Genomic DNA, 22,804 nt, shown 5'->3' with positions numbered 1-22,804 from the left:
GAAAGGTACCTGCACAAAGGAGAAAACATACAAAAGTTCTGTAATTGCTGTCTTAGCTATGGTAAATCAGGATGAAGTGCCCTATAGAGGGCCTCTATATGTGACAATCTGCATGATGTGCCCTCATGCGCCCTTTCAGTGGAAGAAAATCAGATAGTGCCCTGTAAACTACCCCCACAAGATGTAATACACTGCCCTATGAGTTGCTGTTGTAATGAGGTGAGCTGGAGGTTCTGTATGGGTGCCCTACTAGTGAAATAAAAGTGGAAAAAGTGCCATTTAGGGTTCTCCTCAGTCTAATATACAGAAGTGCAGAATTGAGTGCCCTTTCAATGAAAGAAAAAACATGATGAAATGCCTATAGGGTGCCCTGTATGGGAGGAAAACTTTGCAAAGTGCCTTTCCAGTGAAGAACATGAGACACTGTGCCCTATAAGATGCCCTTGCGACGGAGTAAACTGGCCATTACAGTAGAAAAGAATGTATCCTTTATGTAGGCTGACCATCAGGAAAATAAAGCACCCTTAAAACATGTTGTAGCTATTGTAGCCGACATTATTCCATCCAGTTGATTTTGGTACAGTACTACTCACTAGTTTGCGCTGTCACATCTCTTTAGATTGTTCTATTGTCTTTGGGTCAGGACAGTCTAAGCTGTAACCTTGATATTGACCTATTGACCTATGTTGATATGTCAATATTGACCTATTGACATATTGACATATGGTTTGTGACATAGGTCACATAGCAAGGCTTTTTGCAATTAAAACAAGTGTATGGATTAAATATTATTAAGGATGCATTACTAATGTGTGTAGACTGTATTTTCTAAGTGGGTTTAATGTTTAAGCCTGTCCAAAGCTGTATAACATGCTATACAATGGATAGATAGTAGCTAGTTAGCTAGATACATAATTAGCCATCTCTATACTAATTATTTGGTACAAATTGGAAATCAACCTTGTGGTGTAGAAAAACCTTAAAAAGAAATCAGAGTATTTCTTTTTTCAAAATGTGTTTACAACTCTTTAGTTTGGATTAACTTGCACTTGTAAAGAGGGAGATTAGCACTGGGTTACTTTATGATTACAGAATGCAAAGAAGAGACAGAAAATTGAAGACAATACAAAGGGATCTGCAAATGCAGCGAGAGGCAGCAAGAGGAGGTTGAGAGAGATAAAGTAAGTTTGCATTAGCCATTAGCGATGCCCAGTGGAACTTAAACCTGTGTCTATATGTTAAAAAGTTTTAAAAACAGACAAAACTCCTCAAAATAAACGCTACACTAGCAGTGTCAACAGCATCAGTTAAGCGATCATTCTCCAAACTGAAGGTGATCAAGACCCTGTTTAGAAACAGATGTGGAGAAGAAAGACTCTCACATCTTCTGCTGTTGTCCATAATGAGGCCATTTACATCTATAAACTCATTTACAAACATTCAACACAATTCCAAAAATTACTGAAAAAACAGTGACAGGGTTTATTATAATTATTACAAAACATACAAAATTACACCTAGAAATTCAAGACTAATTTTATTTGCCATTTTGACAAATAAAATTACACAACATCAACAATAAAGAGTGTCGTGTCTTCTTGAAAAACCTGAAAAAGAGAAAAGAGTGTAAACACATTGAATTACATTTAGGTCCTTTGCAGTGGTTTACCTGAAGTTTTACAAAATATCTGTTTGCAGCTCAGTCATAAAATAGTGAAATGTAATATGGCTACTTTCACTATATACTTTATTATTGCCACGAAAACTAATAGATATGGAAATAAACAAAATTTTAAAAAGCATATTTAATTTGCAGGCTGTGATTCCAATTCATAACTATTATGTTATGAATAAATAGATACATAAAAATGAATATAATATTAAAACTAAAACATCCTGTCATCATGGGGACCTTAGTGTGACTTTAGACCATGAAGATTTGAAGTAATGCAAAGTGATACTCAACATTCATTCATAGACACATAGAATGACATAAACAGAGTGTGTACTGTAATGTGTATCTTCTATACCAGGTGCAACTGTATCCACCCAAAACAACCAACGCAATCAGTCCTACTGATGCAGCGGCGGACAGCGATGAAACCTTCAGAACATAGGATGTGCCTGGAAAGAGACAACGCTGTGTGTGAGCAGTTTGTTTGCTTTTACATTTTATTATATTAAAATACTTTCTGTTGCCTTCTGCTATAAGTTCAGAATGTTGTAACCCAAATCAATAAAAATCAATCTAATTAAAAGATGACATTACAGGCTTTACATAGTAATAGTAATTACCTCTTACTTTAGCCCACAAGACACAGGAACTTTTTAAATCCTGGGAGAAAAACAAACAAAACATTTAATCAAGGCTGCTGCAGTTTCTCTCAAATCTGACTCTATTTTTCACACTGTGACTGAGCCAATAAATCTTTATTCTGTACTATACAATAGCTGCACCCACCCTTTTCCACTGACTGACAGCTCGTAAAATGATATAGTAGTTCCTGCCATTCTCCAGAGGTGCATTATAGAAGCTTCCGTAGTAGAGTCCGTCCCCCACAGTAAAGTTCATCTCTGTGCCAACATGTCTGAGGTGGATCTGAGCTGTGACGTACTCTATGGAGGATTCGCTTTTGCGGAACAGTGAGGAAGGTGAGGAACAGTCAAACACCATAATCCCCTCTAAAGGAAGCACAAACACTTGGTACAAACTGCAAAATGAAGAACAGAAAATAAACGGAGAAGTTTTGAAATTGCATTGCAGTTACATTTTAACTTCAGTATAATGATACCATATACATTTAGGAGCTATTGTAACTATAGCAACACCCTCTTTGTTACAGGGTTTATGGTAACACTTTAGACACACTATGGTTTCATATACAGTGAGTAATTAAACCATGATATCAAAATTGATTTGAACATTTTATATTTAGGTTTATTAGTATGACACATGTCAACTTTAAAAGGATTGATAATCATTGACAAATTATAAAATAGGCTACTATTCATGTGGCTTATTATCCATAAATATAGATATTTTAACACATAAAGGTAACATGACACATATATGAATTCATCTCTAATGATTATGTTTCTCTTAGTGTTTGGGTGATGCTGGATATCAACATGGTGACATCACCATTTTAGCCATTAAAGCTGGATGGTTGATAACTGATATTCATCCATGTTCAGTGTAGCAGATTAAAGGCATTTGTCCAGTTATGAATGAGTTATTAACTATATTTTAATAGTTTTTTTTTTTTAATAAATAATTCCATGTGTTAAAAGTTTATGTTTGTGAGTTAAGGTCTAAAAGATGCTATAAATCAAGTATTCAAAAATGCTGGTAGTCATTTGTTGAATCATGAATCCAGATTCTACCACCATCATACACAGTTTGGGAATACTGGAAGGTATTTTTGAAGCTTGGACCATCTGTCTGTTGTATCTCATACAGTAAAACATTAACTCCTTGTTACTCTTTTGGTCTGATCTGACTGAAGTGCTGATCACAGCCTATGGCACTATTGTGAAATGTTTAAGATAATATTAGTCCTCCATTAGTTCACATCCCCAATCAATGTTTTCCACAACACAGATATCTTGTCCCTCGTCATGTTGGTTGTTACCTTATTGGGTCTAGCGTGTTGGGTGATCTGCATAGCCTCAAAGTCGGTACAGGAGTCTCAAATTCTCTGTAGTGGACAACTGGTGCTGGAGGTACTGTCAAATGTTATTTGATTTAATGTGCATTGTTCAGTATAAACAAGACTACACCAAATAAAATAAGATTACATTAGTCCTAAATATTTCTAGAAAGCCGATAAGATGCAGGGAAACATTTTGTGAGAGCAGAGTCAATGTAAGAGTTATTGATACCTGTTAAGCTGGTGTTAGTGGTGATGGTGGCTTTGAATTTGGCAGACACTGCAGTGATGGAGATGCTGTAGTTGGTGACTGGAAGCAGGTTGAGACAGACCTGCAGCTGGTCAGATTTGGAGCTCAGAAACCGCTCCCTTTTGTCACGAAAGGACCTCTGATAGTCTCTGAAGCCCACATAGGTCACCTGGGATGGTTACACCAATGTTGTTATTCGTTAGTAGGGTATGACAAATGTGGAACTGTTCACACACACACATATTTAGCCAGAAAGTTAGGTTAATAAATTACCAGAAGCACCACTTTCTATGCTGGCAAATGAGTAAAAATGATGGAAAAAGTATATGAAGTATATGAGAAGGCAGATGAAGTCTTGTTACCTTGTAAACTTCCGTATTCTCCTCATACTTTTCTGCTCTCCAATGCAAACATTTTTCATTAGAAACAAATAGGTGATTGATAGGTGGTTTGATTTCTGTAGAGATATGGGAATGAAAAGAGAGTCATGTTACAACCAAATTCTTTACTTTTTATTGGTCAGCACAAAATATACAGTACTGTGTGTCTCTGCTGGGCGTTTAGATTATTGGCTGTTTAATCTGATCTCCAAACACCAGCAGCAGATTACCAGAAAGTATGTGTTAATGATACTGATGATATGTTTTTTACTCACCTATACATTTCAGCGTAGCGTTCTGCCACACCCCAGAGCTGCTGCACAGAGACATGTTACTGCCCCTCCAGCTGTGGTATCCATCCACACAGCGATGGATCACTACACTTCTGTTGTGCCAAACCACCTCTGAGTTGGTGAGGAAAGGGATTGGGCCACATTTAGCTAGGAAAACAAGGACACTGATTGATTAACTTATTGATTGAATATCCATCCTCCATATTGAATATATCGTCTCTTTTCAATGTGCCCTTAGAAAACAAAAACATAAAAGATAAAAAATAACAAGCAAAAGGTTGTATGTAAATAGTAAAATCTCTGTAATGATTGCATCGTAAGGATTTATATGAAATATAGTGTATTCCACACAAATTGGGATCCCGTTGCCCTCCACTAGATGAGTTGGCATGTAGTAAAAAATAAAATCACAAGCAGGATTGTGTTTCCTTAACATTTACATCAAAACTTAAAACAATCACAGGACAAGTAGACTCTGTAAAGCAAATTTTAAAACTGAGCATAAACCAATAAAAACCTATCAATAACATGTAAATACTGACTCTCCTGCACCTAAATATATGTATGTTGTATAATGCCCTACTACATAAATGGTTGAATTAGAGTTAAGAGTTTTTTTTTTTTTTTTTACCATATAAAACGTAGTATGCCATAGAAATATTTTTTTCTTCGGGAAAAAAAAAAAACATGTAAAATATTCAGGAATTACAAAACAGTGGTAAAAAGCAAACAGCACAGACTCAAGCTAGTAAAGGCTGGTGGAGGACAGTCACAGCTGGTCTTACCAACTTTTTCCAAACTAATTCCTGTGATGTTGTTTCTGTAAGTTACTACTGTCTGCCTTTGTAGGGCAGCACAGACTTTGTTACTGTACCTTTGCATTTTACTGATACTTTTCCCCACTCTCCTGATGTTAAACATGTTGAAATACCATTTCCACTCTCCTGGTAAAATCCCTCCATACATTCATACAGCACCACACTGCCCGGTCTACTGGTGCGGTCCCACAGGAGGTTAGTATGGGGAAGGGTTAGAGGGGGACCACAGCTTATCTCTGCGCACAGACATGAATCAGGTATATAATGTGCCAAAAGCAAAACAAACAAACCACTACATTCCAGAGGTGAACAGGATATGAAACAAAAATGATGCAGAAAACTCTCATCATGTTTGGCTCTTCCTCTGGCTGCTCCTGACCTTTTGAGTCCTCAGGTGAAATACATGTATGTGTGTCTCATGCAAAAACAAGACCCGTATTACAATTACATAGAGCTGAAATGTCTGTGTTAAGTTGTGTTAAGTTCATAGAGACCAGTATTGGGCTTCAACTACTTAGACATTTGCAAAGCTAAATAATGTTACAAATACATTCAGAATTTATTTGTCGATATCTATATATGTGAATTTTATGAAATTAAAACTAATTAGTATCAGTTTAGTGCATTAAACGTTGCACCTTCACAGAACAGATCAATATCCTCCCACAGTCCATTCTCTCCACATACTGAGTAGTTTCTCAGGCTCCTTGTGTGATATCCTTCATCACATTGGTAATACACCACACTGCCATTGTGTGATGTTCCATCCCAGAGTGTTTTAGTGTGTGACTTTAAAACAGGCTCCTCACAATTGATTTCTACAACAAAAAGACAGCAAGTCATCAAAGATCACTGCTAGCTACAATGTTGAAATGTTGAGGGGATGGATTATGTAACAAATACAGCATTTACTTAAAAAACAAAAAAGCCAGATTTAAGCCAATGTGAAGACAAATGAGACAATTAGATGACATGTTTTTAGCCATTATTCACACATTTGGTGACAGCATTATCACCTTGGCAGAACAAAGAGGCCTCATCCCATTCTCCACTGGCAGTACAAACTGTTACATTTCTCTCTCCAACACTGCGATATCCAGAGTTACACTGATAAACAGCCTGAGATCCCACTTTGGAGATTTGATCCCACAGCAGAACTGAATGAGAGATGTCAGGAGGCGCACCGCAGTCAACTTCTACAGAGATGAAAATCACAATCTTTTACAGGGTGACAGCATTTTTTAAATTCTAAATACCAACCACAGCGTTGTTGTTACCTTTGCATGAGATGTTCGCCTCTGTCCAGTAACCATTAATTGTGCATAATGACCTATTATTTCCTTCATTTTGATAAAATCCTATTTTACAGTAGTAAGTCACTGTGCTTCCAGGAGTGGAGCTGCTGTTCCACATTTGCCCAGTGTGGGGCAGTATAGGAGGATCTCCACATAATATCTCTGGAACAGGAAATGACACACATGGAGGAGTTATACAAAGTTTTTAAAAATACCAAAAACATAACATATTTACATAAAAGAAAATTTATTCTAATGGAAACCATTTGACAAAAGTGGTAGTTATGTTCACATAAGGATCTCTGCCCTGTACCTACTGTATGCTACAGCACACACAGGTGATTTCATTCTATTTTGATTGATTAGAGAAGCACAGACTAATTAGCCAGAAGTGAAAACACCTGTGTGCATGCCTTTAAAGGAAAAATAATACAACTTTTTTAATGAAATACTTAGAAATGAAATGAAATTAAAGTCCGTTTTTTTTCATAATTGGAAAGAGATTTCAGCGTTTCATTGATATTTTGAATTACCTTGGCAGGAGAGAGTTGGGGGAATCCACTGACCGTTTTCATTACAGATGGATACATTAAGTCCTCCTTTGTTATAAAAGCCCTCTTTACAGAAATAGAGCACAGTGCTGCCAGGGGCTGAGTTACCGTTCCACACCTGCTCTGTGGATTCAATTAAAGGAGGACTTCCACACAAGATCTCTACATGCACCACAACAGTGTAATATGAACAGCAGGATTAAGATCAATTCACTTTCAGTTTAGTCCATTCAGAAACCAGAAAACCTTTAAATATCATGTGATAGAGCAGTGACTGTACCTTGGCAGAGCACAGATGCTCCCTCCCACTGTCCAGCAGCAGTACAGACGGACACATTGCCCTTTCCAACGTTATAATATCCAGAGTCACACTGATAAACCACCTCAGTGCCCATCATCGTGCGTTTATTCCACAGCATATGTGAGTGAGGGAGGGCAGGGGGAGAGCCACAGTAAACCCCTGAGAGCCAAAGCAGTTACACGCTGCATGAAACTGTTTTCACTGGAAAATCGCCAAGAACTCCAATCGATCAGTTACATGTTGGTTTCATGATCCTGTAGCCCCTGAAACTTATTAGAAACTCAGCGTATGTTTAAATACAAGCGCTGTCAATATCATCATCAGTGAGAAAATAATTTTAGCACTTCTCTTAAGGCGTAAAAATCTTGCACAGACAGCTTCTTTCATGGCACTGATGCCTACTGATGTGCTCACTGCATCATTGCAGCTTGACAATAAACCCAATTGATCAAATTATCAACATTGAAAATCTCCTTCAAACCTAAATTTACTCTCATTGTAGCTTTGATTAAAGAAATACTCTGAATCAAACAAAATTGAGCTGAGAATAGCTATGACAAGCAATGACATGTTCAATCTAACAATCAGCCCAAAGTCCAGTCTAGAAGTCTTTACCTGGTAACACTGTAATTAATCCTGACATACATATAAAGTAAGCCGTCACTAGAAAGGAAATGTCATGTTTTGATATATTAAAAATACTTTATAACGATAATTAATCAGATAAATTTGATGATTTATGAAGATGTAGATTACTTGTTACTAGATTATTGATATGATAGCTAGATAGATTTATTTTCGGAGCTTATTGATATCTTTCAGTGTAGTCTGTTGTATTCTATGTTTATATACTGTATATTACAGTGGGTTACTCATACTGTGACTGTTCAATGACCTCTGACCTAACATTGTCGGACTGATCACTTTTAGCCACAAACAAAACTTATCATCAGTTGCTTTAGGCATGTTTCCATTTTCAGAATATCTCTCATCAAAACCCTCTAATATTAAACACTGTGCTGCTCTGAAGACACACTTGTGCTGATCCATCATGTTACTGTGACATGAAGTTCACAAAAAGAAGCTTCTTCTCTTTTGTGTCTGTGTTCAAATAATTAGTCAAACAAAATGAGACCGAACAAGAAAACACAACAATACTTGCTACTGTGAAACATACACAGTAGCACATACAGTAAATTCATAAAGACCCAACAAACCTGTTAGAGAAAATAATAGAAAAACTGATGAAGAAAAAATGATTCTCAACATTTTCAGAAGTTTGACACTAGAAATGTGTTAAAAACAAATAGTTTGAGGAATACAGGGGACTTGAGGGCTTAATTGAATAAAATGAATGAATTAGACGTGGTGCAACATGGTCCTGAGTCTCTGAGGTCCCAAGTTATAAAGGTTAAACATTTTTTAAGAACATCAGAACAGCCAAACAATCAAAGAAGCACACATTTCTACTAAAATCATGGAAAATGTGAAGTTCAGAGCCATTGTGTCCTGATGAATGATCATGAATGGTTTGTTTTTGAAGAGAAAATAAAAGCTGCAGAGAGGTAGATTTGTTTGCTTGTGTTTTGTTACCTTCACAGACCATGGTTGCTCCCCTCCACAGTCCATCAGCCCCACACACAGAGGTGTTGTCTCCACTCCTCCACAGGAAGCCTTCATCACACTCAAACCTGGCCACACTGCCGTATGTGGTCCCTGTGCCTGGCAGCAGCACCGTGTCCTCCGGTGAGGCCGGCTGGCCACAGTCCACCACTGAGTTGAGTAAGAACATGAAACAGTACAGTTTAGATCCAGCTTTTCTCCTGCTGACTACAACATCTCTATTGATTCCTCATTCATGAGGACTTCGACTGTTATGCCAGCCAGAAAATAAAATGGCAGGATTAAATTGAGAGACACAAACACTAATATCATTGGGTGTTGTAAACTCAATCCAACAGCTGATAAGTTTTTTCCACAGCAGATATTTTGACTTACAATAGCAGTGAAGCATTACACCAGTACTTTACTGTGAATTAATTAATGCAGTTTTACCTTTGCAGGAAGCGTTGTGCCTGTCAGGGTGAAAGGGCTCTGCTCCGTTGTGGACTCGGTATCCCAGCTGGCAGCTGCATTCAAAAGTGCCCTCCAGATTCCTGCACTGACCCCCCTCTCCACACTGCCCTGTGATCTTGCACTCGTTAATGTCTGCACAGCCAATGGGAAATGAGCGTGTGACATCAACATGATAATGTCACCCAGTTTGTTTTACAGGTAAACTGTAATTTCAGTCGGGTGCAGCTTTTTCTCTTGCCAGTAATTAATTAGATTTGAGACATTTTTATTACTTCTTGGAAATGAATTACTGAGCATTTGATGCAAAATAAAAATAATATGGTTTCATATGTAATGTTTTCGATGGACTTTTGAATCTTGAATGTGTGACTCCATGAACATATTTATGTAAATTTTGCATATATTTTTGTTGTATTTTTCACGTCACAGTTATTGGGGTACACTTTTCTGGCTCCAGTCTAAACTCACCCTGGCAGTTGGTTCCATCATTTGGGATGAAGACGGGCAAGTTGTTTGAGGGGCTGAATCCTTTCAGGCAGGTGCAGTAGTAGCTGCCATATGTGTTGTGGCAGGTGGTATGCTGTCCACAGATCTTACTGGCTCCTATCTGGCACTCATCTTTATCTGGAAGAAAAATAAAATACTTATTACACTTCAAGATAAAAGAGAAGAGGTTTAAATGTACAGGTATACAATATGAATTAGAGCAGTTTCAATGAATGAGGTTATTGAATGTCCAGAGTTATAACTGACCAATTAACTTTTAAACTTTGAATTCAAAATTCAATTCAGGCTGCAGTTCTCATTACAAAACCTCTGAAGAGACTTATCATTTAACTTCACATGATATAAAATACGAAAAGTAGAGTTTCTCTTACCTTGACAATAGGTTCTTCCATTTCCAACAAAGCCATACTTGCAGTTACAAACTTTGCCAGAGCCATCAGCTTTGTCGTCACATGTGGCATTAGCGTGGCAGGTGGCACACACATCCAGAGTGTAGCCTGCTGCTGGCATGTCTGACAATGAGGAAAGGACATCAAGAAAGTGTTTTTTTTTTTTTTTTTTACTGTAGCAGAACTGTCCTGGTATAGTATAGTTTTTGTACAGATATTAATATACATGCCAAAAAATATAAATTCTGATCAATAATCATCATTCTCACCTGCAATGGCACAGAGCAGAAAAAACACGATGATAGTTCTGCTTCGCTCATCCATCCTCTCTTGAGTGTCTCTGCTGTTCTCTTCACTTCACCAGACACTCAACCTCCTCATAATCATCTCCTATTTGTCTATTTTTTACTTCCGTCTTGTGTGGACCATGATGACACTGAGCGGATTTGATAACCAGGATTGAGAGGATGCTGTGAATGGGTGAGCTGAGGTCACCCAGAGAAATGACTCCTTTTCTCAATGGTCCTCTTGCAGCTGGTGTTTGTTTGTGGTTTCAGCTGTCATTTTGTGACACATTCACTTGTGTTGATGATACGCTCGTGCTCACTCTGGTGAACTGCACACTCATGCTGCAGTGGCTGATAAGGGCTATATTTGGCCTAATGAACCTGCTGGAAGCCCTGTTACAAACAGTGTGGCATTTTTAACACACCAGTGTGTCTTTTAGGAACAAATTAACTTCATCATTGCCATGTGTGTAGAGAATGATGTGCTTTCATACAGAAAATTGCATTAAATACGGTTCAATACCAACTGCCACTGCCAAAAAGAGAGACCAAAAACTGGGTGAATATTACAGTGCAGCTTACCTGTTGGCCAGTGGATTTTAAAAAAAGAGTGTAACCTTTATACAAGTGACTCAAATATATCCCAGAAAAGTATCAAAAGCCTTCAAACTGCCCCACAGTGGAGGCATTAACTTGTGTTTTAAGTCAATTGAACACATATCCCTCCCTTTCACACCACAGGGTTTGTATTGGGTGCTGGAGGGGTGTCAGTTGGAGTGCTGTGGGAAGGGGAGATAAGTCTGATGAGCTGCTATCTCTCTGCCCAGCAGGGTCCTAACTGGAGTCTTTCTGTCACTCAAACCAGTAAGTCACTGACTCACACCAGAGCCTGCTGGACTGTAGCCAGCCCCCCAAAACTCTGTTCAAACGCAAGTCTGGACTAAAGGGTATCTAATGTGGATCCTAAACTGACTAGAACTGACTTCTTTTCTCATGATAAAAAAATAAAAAATAAAAGTTGCTTCAACATTTCTTTTAACAAAAAGTTAGAAGAAACTGAGATTATTAATCCGGACTCACTGCTGCACTCCATGTCCCACAGATCATTGTGTGCCAGCACAGTAATGACTGCAGTGTAGGCGTCTTTCTCAGTTCATTGAGCATCTTAGGTCAGCTCTCTTTGTCAGCCATAGAGTCTATTGCTGTTCATGCAAATTACCCAGTTCCTTTGCTGCACTGCGAAAGCACTAAGTGCAAATTGCAAACTGCAAAAACTGTTTCAATATGCAGCAGATAGATAGTTTAGTCCTGCTGTCACCAGCAGATGTCAAACTTCACCCAGATTTGGGATTGAGGTCTTCTTATTCTTTAAAGCTGTTCTAATCAATATTTTCCTATCAATGGATCAAATGACTTCATGTAATGTCAATAGAGTCATTCGAGTACTTATAAATCCACAGAGAATTATCACCTGACCCTGCAGTTCCCCCAGCGTTTTACTGTCGTTCGGCACATTGTTTTGGTTGTTGGACCTGAAATTTGACTGTTTGGTTTTGGTTCCCTCTCACCACTTCTATCAGCGCTCTTTTTAGACTAGAAAAACTCCTAAAAACCTGCTGTACAGTTAGTGATTAGCTGGTGAACATAGTGGAACGTTAAGCAGCTAAAGAGCCAGATATTTCTCTGAAGAGTTGGTGGAAACAAAACAGAGCTAAAAAGAGAGCGAATATTAGAAGTACATTCACAAGGTGGCTCGAAAGAAAACTACAAATGCTAATGTTGCTGTGTGTCTGTTGGATGTGTAAATGGGCTGCTACCATGTTAACCATATCAACTTTATATGGAAATAATACATGAGTGTTGAGTTTGGGGGTTTTTTTGTGGCAAGTTTGAATATAGTCATCTAGTCATGAGTCATGATATTTTTATTGTGCAATCCTGATGTGGTTGGGGTTATTTGTTGTTAATAAAGTTTTGGAACTGGGGATAGAGAGTTTTTTTGAGATATATAACAGCCCTCAAATATACATTATATAGAATTAGAAGTAGTGGTTATAGTAATGTAAGAATATGATACCACATCTCAGAACAGATGGTGTACAAAGAGAAACTAACTTGACACAAAATGTGGTTATTTAGGTTTCCTTTATTTGATGTTAGCACTCGATCTTTCTCGACCTTCTGTGAATTTATCACAAAGTCTGTCATTCAGATCTAATACTACAGGAACATGCATTTTTTAGTATCAAAATGTAATACAGTAAATGTAATAGATTACAGAGGTATGTTTGTTAATCTTGAAAATGATTATATCTTGACCCACACGACCACATTCTGTAAATGTAAATCAAGCAGAAAGCACTTTGAGATAAACAAAGTATTTTTGCTGGTTGTTGATATCTAATAATGGCTCTGAAAAAAAAGAATAATAGGAATTGAAAAAGAATAGCTGCATTAGAAAACAAAATGACACTTGTACTGTATGTCATTATTGCCATAAATGTGCTTCGACAGGAACACATGTTTAAGCTCAGTACATTTTACGCCAGAGTGCTCAGAGCACAGAGTCTTTCAGGACAGCTTCAAAGCCCTGATCTTGGACACAGTAGCTGCCACAGGGTTCAAACCTGTGACCTTTCACCACCTGATGGGTCATAAAAGGGTGCAGAAACAGCAGCGTTGCTTTTGGGGCAAAGGCTCACTTTCCTCAGGTGGAGGCGCCTCAGGAGCTGGAGATTCGTCCTTACACTCTGACACTGAGCCACTGGAGGTTGACAACAGCCTCCCACGCACCAGGTCGGCAGCTTTTCCATCCATGACAGACAAGTCTGTCACCGTTTTCTCTCTCAGCGACATGTCTCCATCATCATCATCATCAATCAGCACAAACTCCTTGAGGTAAACCATCCCTACCCCATGGAGACTGTGGTTCTCTCCTGATTCCTCAGTGTGGGCGTCTACAAAAGTCAGAGTTGAAGTCTCTGTCAGGGTCTCATGTGGGTCTGTGGAGTTGTCGTCTGTCCCTGAATAGGCCTGGCTGCTCGAATCCATCATCCACATGGAGTTCCTCTGAACACTCTGGTCTTTCATGCTGTACCTCTGGTCTGGGCTGTTGGAGATGATGTCTGGCATAGACAACATCTTGCCGGTGCCATCGTGGTTGGTGACCTGGTCTCTCCTTGTGTGGGAACTGTTCTCTATGGTGTGGCCATTCCCAGGATACATTTTATAAGCCACTTTCTGGTAGTCATGGTAGACCTGCACACTGCTGCCTCCTGTTGGTGAAGGGAGGGGGATGCTGGCAGTGTCTCCTTTTCCTTGCTTCTTCATGTATTTCTCTTGACTGCACTCAAACAAAGCAGAAAATTGAGCGTGAAAGTTCATTCTTGACATTGAAAATCATCAGATGTGATTGAAAGCCCTGGAAAAAGCTAGGAAGTGGACCTTGAGTTGACAGACTTACTTTCTCTACAGTGGCACACTAAGTCCACCTTTTGGACCTAATACCAATAATTAATAAATAGTATACTTGAATGGAAAATAATGTAATCTCTGGAATGGAAATTATTATGACTGAATATATACTGTTTTATTTTCATATTTTTTACCTTTTGTTGTGTTGCTGACTCGTTGGGTATCTGGTATTTTAAAAGCTGGAATCAAATTGCTTTCATCCAGAACCTTTACTATACAATAGAGCTGAGTCACAAAGTTGGTTGCATGAGACCATTGCTTGCAATTTTGCAAAAAATCCATCTGATTATTCTTTTTAAATTTAATCTCTGGAAAAAAGACCATTTCAGGATATAAAGATGGCTACCAAATTAAAGCCCAACACCTTACTAATTGTGTTGGAGTCTAACACATCACTCCAAAATCTCCCATAGGTGTTCAACTGGGATGTGATCTGGTGACAGTGAAAGCTGTGGCATATGATTCACACCAATTTCATACTCATCAAACCATTCAAGGAGCCCTCATGCTCTGCATGGTGGCATGTAAATTTGTTATGTTTCTCCTCTCATTTATTCAGGTTTTTCTTTTAATTTTCCACATGCCTGTATATTAATTACAAACTGCATACCACCATTATGTAGTATTACCATTCTTCACATGTCTGACTAACAGAGTAACTGGGGCAGGTAATAGTAAGTGCTGTGGAGTTGTTTTATGAACAACAGTGGACTGGTAAAAAAGAACAAACTGTCATTTAGTATTGGCCTCTCTGAATAAATAAATGAAACTGGAACTTTTAAAAGAAGCAAAAAATAACTTAAATTCCCTGAGGATCAGCACTTTGAGGAAGGAGACAGCTGAATTCCTCTAAAGTGCTCTAACCACGGAAGGAGTGTGTGTGTGTGTTTCATCTCTCTAAAACACACACACATACACACACTCTTCCCTTCTCCACACAGAAACAACATTTCAGATGAAGTGTATGAAGTAATCACTGAGTGACTTCAGAACATAGTTTAGGCTGTCAGATGTTTTAAAGGTACGTACTGTACAAATCTGTCATTGGCCAGACCTGCAGTACCAGAATGTAGCACTTCTGAAAAGCTTGTGTTTAAATTTAGTTCTGTGCAATGACTTTTTAAAGAGGAATACATTTGACAGCTAAATTTCGTAAAGACAAATGATGTGTTTACAATAAGTGCAACATTAATGGATTTGTTCAAGAGGAGTTTTTCCATTGTACGGCTCCACATCCTAATTGCAATGCACTCCGTACAGCAGCTTAACAGACTGACCTTCTTACACTTGACTGACTCGTATGCATGACAGAATCAGGACTCTATAAATGAATAATTACATCAATGTACATGTTCTCTGGCTTGTGGTTGTGACTGAGCAACAATAGATGAAAAATAGATATGATTTAAACACACTCATCGCATTACTGCTTTGTTCTTGGTGCTGTTTTGTCTCAGAAAAGCCTGACAACAGCTTTAACTGTGGCAGTGGGAAGTTATACTGGCAGGACAAGAGGATATTACACAACAATTTACTATAAAATTTAAAAATTTATAGTTGACCCCTACATCCTCAGAACAGTATCTATTCACGCCAGTGTTTCTGTCATCCAACTGTAATATCTTGAATTAACTCTTTCTGTGTTCCCAAATAATCACCACAGATCTACCTTATAGGATGAATGCCTTTATTACCAAGCATAATTTAATATAAATGTTTCTTTTGTTGAGTGATAGAATTTCTAAAGCACATCAACAGTCTGCAATGTTATTTCTTTTGGCAAGAAATACTGTTAAATAAGTGTCACTGCTGACACCAGCCTTTGTACAGCAGTTATCTATTCAACACCACTGCCCTACACACTGTTATATTTCAACCATACAACTGATACAAGCAGAAGAGATACAGGATTATAACATGCAGTTACAAGAGAGTCAATTTTTATAAAAATCAAATTCAAATATTTGAAAAATGCTTTTACCTCAAGCTTTCCACAGTTGAATCCTTCCCCAGAAGTTTCTGTAATGAAAATCACATGGCAGAGGTGGAACAACCCAGCATGCTCCTCTCTGATCTGCAGCACAGCTGATGAAACAGACTTCTCCTCTGCCTGGACGTCTATAAACAGAGACTCTCTGCACACACCCTCCCCTCACCCTAGAAACTACAACTCCACACAGTGTGTGCGGGAAGGCAGTCACAAGATGCTCCTCAGATTGCAATCACACCATCAATAACGCTTTTTTCTTTGTTACTGCTGAACTTCTGTGATTTTCAAGTAGAATGATCATCTCATTCATAGTTGCACATTGATGAATCTTGTAAAAAAAACATCAGTATATACAGAACATAAAATGAGACATTCACCTTTTTTTGGACAACTGTTCTCATTTGATTAGAGGAAAAGGCAATATAACAAAAAGGTAACATACCAAGAAACACATACTCTCAATGAGAAGGTATGGAATGATTGAGGTCAGAGGACATACTTCAAAGCCAGTATGAAATTAATGCTAAATGTGAAGCTATCATAGCCACTTATTGTAGCTTAGCTTAGCATAAAGACTGGAAACAGGGGCAACAGCTAGCCTGACTGTTCAAAGATAACTAAATCCACCTACCAGCACCTCTAAAGTTCTCTAATTAACACATTATATCTAGTTTTCCACCCATAAAGCGTTATTTGTGGTTTTACGGGTGGTTATGTACCGGACTATTTAACTTAACAAACAAGATATAACATGTTAGTGACCTTTAGGTGCTAGTAGGTGATCTTTTTAACCTTTTAACAGAGCCAGGCTTGCTGTTTCCCTCTGTTTTCAGTTTAAGCCAGCTGTCTCCTGGCTGTAGCTTCATATTTAGTTTACAGACATAGTTCTATCTTCTCATTTAACTCAGCAAGAAAGAATAAAATGTCGAAATAAGCTATTTTTTGATATATTGCTCAACTTGAATTTTAAATGGCAAGTTTCTATCATTTTAAAGAAAAGGGAATGAACTATTGAAGTGGTAATCTTGAGTAAACCTGACATTCAATCTTTGTATGATGAATTTTAAAATAGTCCATTGTTTTCATTAAAAGGCATCTCAGAAAACCACAGATTATACCTCCAGTCTTTTCTTCCCTTCTTGTACAAAAGAAATCATGCTAGAAACCATCTCCGTGATTCCTTTATGAAGTGTTGCGGCAGTGCAGGGATGCATGAAAAGCCACTTTTCTCAGTCCCATGCACTGAATGTGTTCCAATAAATAATACAGGAGGACAGACTTTGACATACATGAAAGCTGCAAACAGCATTATCAGAGGGATCAAATATTGAAAAGTCTTCTTTCCCTGCAGGGATGATCTCTGCATTAGTCTAACTGGTAGACATGGCATCTGACAAAGTGTTCATGTACAGTAAAACCTATGAAACCTGCAGGACAAAATCCTGCTGATAATGCTTTAGAAATATATTAAGTGGATATGATCAATATTTTTATTGTAACAATTGATCACACAATTACTTGTAGGTGAAAGGAGTCGCTGTAGTGAGGAAGCTGAAGCACAAAATAAACATCTGATTCTATGGTTCCCCTCAGCTCTATTGAACATTTTAGTGTCTTTTAGCTAAGTGTTTTGATTGCTGTTTTGTTCAGTCTCACTGCTCTCATTGACATTGTTTCCAGCTGCAGCAGTCCACTGTTTTCAGCAAAAAAAACCCTCAAAAAATTCACTGTACACTACCTGCCCAGCACCAAACGACAGACAGACAGACATAGTTGGGGAATAACTAGTTAACATATTGGACCATTTTTAAACATTGTGTTTTCGTAGTTAGCTGCAGGTACAATAATGCTGATGATAGAAGAATATTCTAACATTATTATAGGTATTGAAGTACTGAAGTGGTTGCGCTCACTAAAGCTGAAAAAACATTGACAATTTAAGAGGAGACCCAAACATCCATTAATAAGTGTTCCTATACTACTAAATGGACATTAACACTACAATATTTTGTTTTATGATCATACAATATGCCGTCCACATTGAAAGAAAACTAAACCGAAAATGTACAATATCAGCATTTAATTGCGTTTTGACAGAACTACAAATAACCTCCTTCGATGTTGATCAGGACTTCGTAATCACTCCCACCATGTGAGATGAGCTGTTTCCATGTTGCTGCATGTGGAAGTTGAGGCCTCGGTCAGACGACTGTTCCTCATTTGTGATCATCTCCCAAAACTTGATTGTCACTTTGCCTGGTACCAACAGAGGCTCCTTAAACTGGGTGGTGATGTTGATTGGCGCTGTGATGACTCCAACCCCTGATGACACAACAGAACAACAAGAAGCTCTGACCAGTGATGAGGACTGAGAACAACTTAACTATGTGACTACAGACTTCACTGTAGCAGAAAACACACAGATGTAACTAGGAACATTAACAAAGGACATATAAAAGCTCTCATGATGTGGCTATAAGTGGAATTACAAAATCAACCACAAAATCAATGACCTCAATACATTTGGGTACCTTTGTGCTTTTCTATTTCAGCCAAGCAGACAGACAGCATCCAGACACTTGGTGCAGTCTGCAATCTGTATCCAAACAGCCTGGCTGGCAGATAGAAGAGCTGATAGTCAGAGAAGGACCAGACACACTGCAGGCAGGTACTCCTGGGAACTCTGATCTCAACCTGCTTCACATTTTCTGGCACAGGCTCATCTATCTGGCCTGTCAAAACAAGGAAACATAACCAGAATGAGAAAACTTTGACTCAGTCTACACTCATGTTCAGTATATTGTGTTCTGTGAGAGCCTCTTGTTTGGACCCCGACCAACTGTTCCCTCTCAGTTCTAATGTTTCCACTGTGCTTCATTGTTGAATGAATACATTCTAAGCAGAAATCACTGTAAAAATGCTCACTCTTATTTTCTTTCTTGGCTAAACATCTGCTGGCTTTGTGGAGCTTGTTTTTGGACAGGAGTGTCAAGACACTTTCCCACACTGGACTTCCACAACGTGAAGTGGCAGACAGACAGATGTCCACCTCCACCCCTGCATCAACCTGCCGGTACTCCAGGACTCGAACCTGCAGCATGAATGGACCTTTCTTCAGCTCATCGACTGGCTGATGGGTTTTCAAACTCTGGCGCACACGAATCAGACCTGAAAAAGTCATTCACAGTCACTGCAAGATCATCACCTCTGATTACAACTGTGATGAAACCCTAGATTCAAGGGATCAGGAAAGCACTCAAGGTGTATGAAACATCTGCAAAAATACATGCTGGAGCGATCACTTTAAAAAAAGTATTTGATGAAATGGATCGGCTGAATGGATGTCTTACCTGCTGGGCTCAGCATGAACTTATGATCTGTCAGGAGAATAAGCAGCAGTCTGCGGCAGAGAAACTCTGGAAAGCACAGTGGGATGTCTCTGTACTCACTGTCTGGATAATCCCAACCATACCCTGCAGCACTGCAGAACCTCCTCAGCAAGGGAGTCTCCAGCCTTTTAGAGAGACAGATACACTGACGCTGAAAATGTGGATGACTATCAGCTAACTCATTCAGACAGTTTAAAAAGCTTTATCCTTAAAGATCCCCTCCAGACATGTTTTAAGATGTATATAACACAATCTGACTAGTAATGTGTGTCTGATATGGTTTTTCCACAAAAAAGTTAAATTATCTATTTATTTAAATCCTTAAAATGGCATCTCTTCCTTCTTCCTCATTTTATTTATTTACTACTTACTCACTTATTTCTTACTTACCTACCTACCAGGGACAGTGCACATTAATCAACATTTCAGTTTCCACTTCAATATAAATGTGCCAGAGTAGTTAATGAGCTAATTTTACATTTATAGTCCCTGGGCAGGTTGACCTCATGTCATTAATACAATGCTTCTACAAGTACTACAATACATGAACACATTACAGAAGTAATATATAAAACAATGAGAGTATGTAAAGGCAGTGCCAGAGATGAAGTAGTTTGATTACTCATGATTGCAAGTTTGGTTTGCTTTAAGCCAATAAAAATCCAGCATCTATAAACATGTAAATATATTTCATTTCAGAAGTTTAACTGCTGCACACAAGATGTCTCCTACTTCACTGTAAAGTTCATTCTCAGTGTTTGTGCACTGGAGGCTTCAAGTTTCCACATCACGTTGTGATGTCACAAATCATGCTGATAGGTCCACCCATTAAAATTTGATTTTCAATGAGTATAGAGAAACTTTCCACTTTCAGCAGATGAATGTGAAATCAAACTCTGCACATACATCATTCTGCAGAGAGAAGTTCAAACATTCAACTGTAGGAACAGGAAGAAAAACACATTATTGAGTGGAGGAGGACTTACCTACAGTTGAGGATCGTGTAAACAACTTCACACTGCTTTTTAGTTGCCGGGTACAAGTGGCCTGTTCTCCGAGTCAGAGCTCTGGTCAGATATTTGATAAAAAGATAATCAAGACTTGGAAGTCTGTCGCTGGTGAGACTATTTGTTTTCAACAGCTGATGAGAAGAGTAAAAGTAAACATAAAGTAAACACACAGAACAGACAGAGAGCGACGCGCCAACGTAACTCTGCGTATTTCCCATTACTGCTCAAAATAAATCATTACGACGTAACACTAAGCGAGTTAAATTAAACATTATTACTGCGAGTCCCTACAAATGTTTAAGTACGAAAGCTGTTGAGAGTCGTGAATACAGTCAGACTTCACTACACTAGTGACAAGTACGGAAAGCTTACTGGGACAAACAACACACTTTCGACTAGTTTGCACACCAATAATAATTAAAGCTGCAAGCAGCGATGATCGGGCCCTCGCACCCTTGCGCACGTCGAGGCATGGCGCAGTCGAACGGCTTCTGTCACGGACATGTAGATGTCTCCAGACCCAGGCTGTGTTCAGACAGTGCGACGAGATAAACATCACTTCCTTTGTCCACTATTTTACCTGCTGCAGGAGCTGCTGCGTTGAAATGTCGTAGGGGGAGCTATGGAGCCAGTTTGCACCAATGACTGAATATTGTCATGTAAACGTATTCAGGCCGGGACTCTTATCAAACATGTGGAGTTTCAGGCAAATCCAGCCATGTTCACTAAAGTTATAGCAATTTCCTCTGTTATGACGAAACATCAAAACTCAACGCCACGCCACAGCCACATGCTTCAACCATAACTAAATCCTTTGATAACTTTTGATCATATAGTAGTCTAGATGACACACACTGATATTTAAGTCATTATGATGAATTCTGTAGGAGGAGTTCGTTAAAATATAAGACATGCAAAATTGCCGAAATTGACCACTAAATTCAAAATAGCTGACTTCCTGTTGGGTTTCAGCTATGGGTCCAAGAGACTTTTTATGTGCCCTGGCATGATACGTGTGTACTGTTTTTCATACATGTAGGTTTAACGTGGGGCGGGGGCTGCTTCGTTGAAATGTTGTAGGGGGCGCTGTAGAGCCATTCTGTCACACTTATGCCAGCCACCGATATGAAATTACAGACTTTAAGAACTGCCGTGTGTGCATAGTTTTGTGAGTTTTCAAGCATGTCTTGGCCCTTAAAAACAGCTTCGTATTTTGTGGCAAACAACGTGTTGCCATGGCAACGGCTTTTGGTGAAAACTCAAAAGCTTCACGAGTTATCATCATCAAGGTGTTACACCTTGGCTAACCGAATTTGATGTGTTTCTGACTAACCTGCTAGGAGTAATTAGCAAGAGAGGCGCTTCAAACTTCCTGTTGCCAGTAGGTGGAGACATACCCTAAATCCAACAGGATTTAGGGTATGTCTCCAAGAGACTTTTTGGTGCGTCTGGTCATGATACATATGTATACCGAATTTCGTTCTTCTACGACAATCCGTGTCGAGGGGCTCAATTGTCTTAATGTTCTAGGGGGCGCTGTCGAGACATTTTGCTCCGCCTTTTTGCGAGACCCATAAAATATTAAATTTTTCACCACTTCTGATGTATGTGCAAAGTTTAACAACTTTTCGTGCATGTTTAGGCCCTCAAAAATGCGTTTGTTTTGGAAGAATAATAATAGAGAAGAAAAATAATTATTCCTTCAGATCCAATAGGGCCTTTGCACCGCTTGGTGCTTGGGCCCTAATTATAATAATGCTAATAATTATAATAGTAATGCTAATAATAATGATAATAATAATAATAATATAACTTGTATGTATATAGCACCTTTTGAAACTACAGTTGCAAAATGCTTCACAAACAAAGACAAATAAAAGAAAGCAGGAGAACAGTCAAATACAAAATTACAGTCAACAAATTAAATAACACATGAAACAATTAAAAGTAAAGATAAAATAATGGATAAAAGTAACACATAAAAGTACCAGGCTTGGAGCCCTAATAGCAAAAGCCCTGTCACCCTTGGTCTTCAGCCTTGACTGAGGAATAGCTAGCAGGGCCTTAAAAGAGGATCTCAAGCTACGGGCTGGTAAGAAATGATTTAGAAGTTTGATTTAGTAGCTTTGTGCCATACCATGCAG

At 38.6% G+C, this 22,804-nt stretch overlaps 3 protein-coding genes across 9 annotated transcripts; all 3 read right to left on the bottom strand.

The window, feature by feature from the left end:
- Positions 1-1,092: 1,092 nt before the first annotated feature.
- susd1 (sushi domain containing 1) lies at positions 1,093-11,256 on the bottom strand. 5 transcript variants are annotated; one of them, XM_042422204.1, is made up of 19 exons: positions 10,780-11,256; positions 10,493-10,633; positions 10,083-10,238; positions 9,594-9,746; positions 9,132-9,311; positions 7,518-7,697; positions 7,220-7,399; positions 6,669-6,848; positions 6,408-6,587; positions 6,030-6,209; positions 5,448-5,627; positions 4,556-4,720; positions 4,263-4,357; positions 3,883-4,069; positions 3,633-3,726; positions 2,462-2,630; positions 2,296-2,335; positions 2,031-2,124; positions 1,093-1,607 (listed from the first exon to the last, which is right to left on the bottom strand). In XM_042422204.1, the coding sequence occupies exons 1-19, from the start codon at positions 10,832-10,834 to the stop codon at positions 1,538-1,540; spliced, it is 2,679 nt and encodes an 892-aa protein (XP_042278138.1). In that variant the 5' UTR covers positions 10,835-11,256; the 3' UTR covers positions 1,093-1,537. The 5 variants fall into 5 exon arrangements, with proteins under 5 accessions (XP_042278138.1, XP_042278136.1, XP_042278135.1 ...); XM_042422202.1 differs by having other exon boundaries at positions 2,462-2,711; positions 6,408-6,584; positions 10,780-11,253; XM_042422201.1 differs by having other exon boundaries at positions 2,462-2,711; positions 10,780-11,252.
- Positions 11,257-12,931: 1,675 nt separating this feature from the next.
- si:ch211-12e13.12 (paralemmin-2) lies at positions 12,932-17,117 on the bottom strand. The gene is made up of 2 exons (XM_042422509.1): positions 16,253-17,117; positions 12,932-14,140 (listed from the first exon to the last, which is right to left on the bottom strand). Exon 2 carries the CDS (start codon positions 14,125-14,127, stop codon positions 13,450-13,452), a length of 678 nt encoding a protein of 225 aa, XP_042278443.1. The 5' UTR covers positions 14,128-14,140; positions 16,253-17,117; the 3' UTR covers positions 12,932-13,449.
- A 1,209-nt stretch (positions 17,118-18,326) lies between these two features.
- On the bottom strand, positions 18,327-22,080 carry si:ch211-12e13.1. 3 transcript variants are annotated; one of them, XM_042422507.1, is made up of 6 exons: positions 21,994-22,080; positions 20,637-20,717; positions 19,612-19,775; positions 19,187-19,429; positions 18,793-18,993; positions 18,327-18,583 (listed from the first exon to the last, which is right to left on the bottom strand). In XM_042422507.1, exons 1-6 carry the CDS (start codon positions 22,053-22,055, stop codon positions 18,387-18,389), a joined length of 948 nt encoding a protein of 315 aa, XP_042278441.1. In that variant the 5' UTR covers positions 22,056-22,080; the 3' UTR covers positions 18,327-18,386. The 3 variants fall into 3 exon arrangements, with proteins under 3 accessions (XP_042278441.1, XP_042278442.1, XP_042278439.1); XM_042422508.1 differs by lacking the exon at positions 21,994-22,080 and adding an exon at positions 21,114-21,209; XM_042422505.1 differs by lacking the exon at positions 21,994-22,080 and having other exon boundaries at positions 20,637-21,026.
- Positions 22,081-22,804: the final 724 nt, after the last annotated feature.

This window comes from Thunnus maccoyii, chromosome 9, assembly GCF_910596095.1.
Source record: "Thunnus maccoyii chromosome 9, fThuMac1.1, whole genome shotgun sequence".
Classification (NCBI taxonomy): Eukaryota; Metazoa; Chordata; class Actinopteri; order Scombriformes; family Scombridae; genus Thunnus; species Thunnus maccoyii.
Note: the sequence above shows the minus strand (reverse complement) of the source record. Positions and strands in the feature narration are given on the sequence as shown.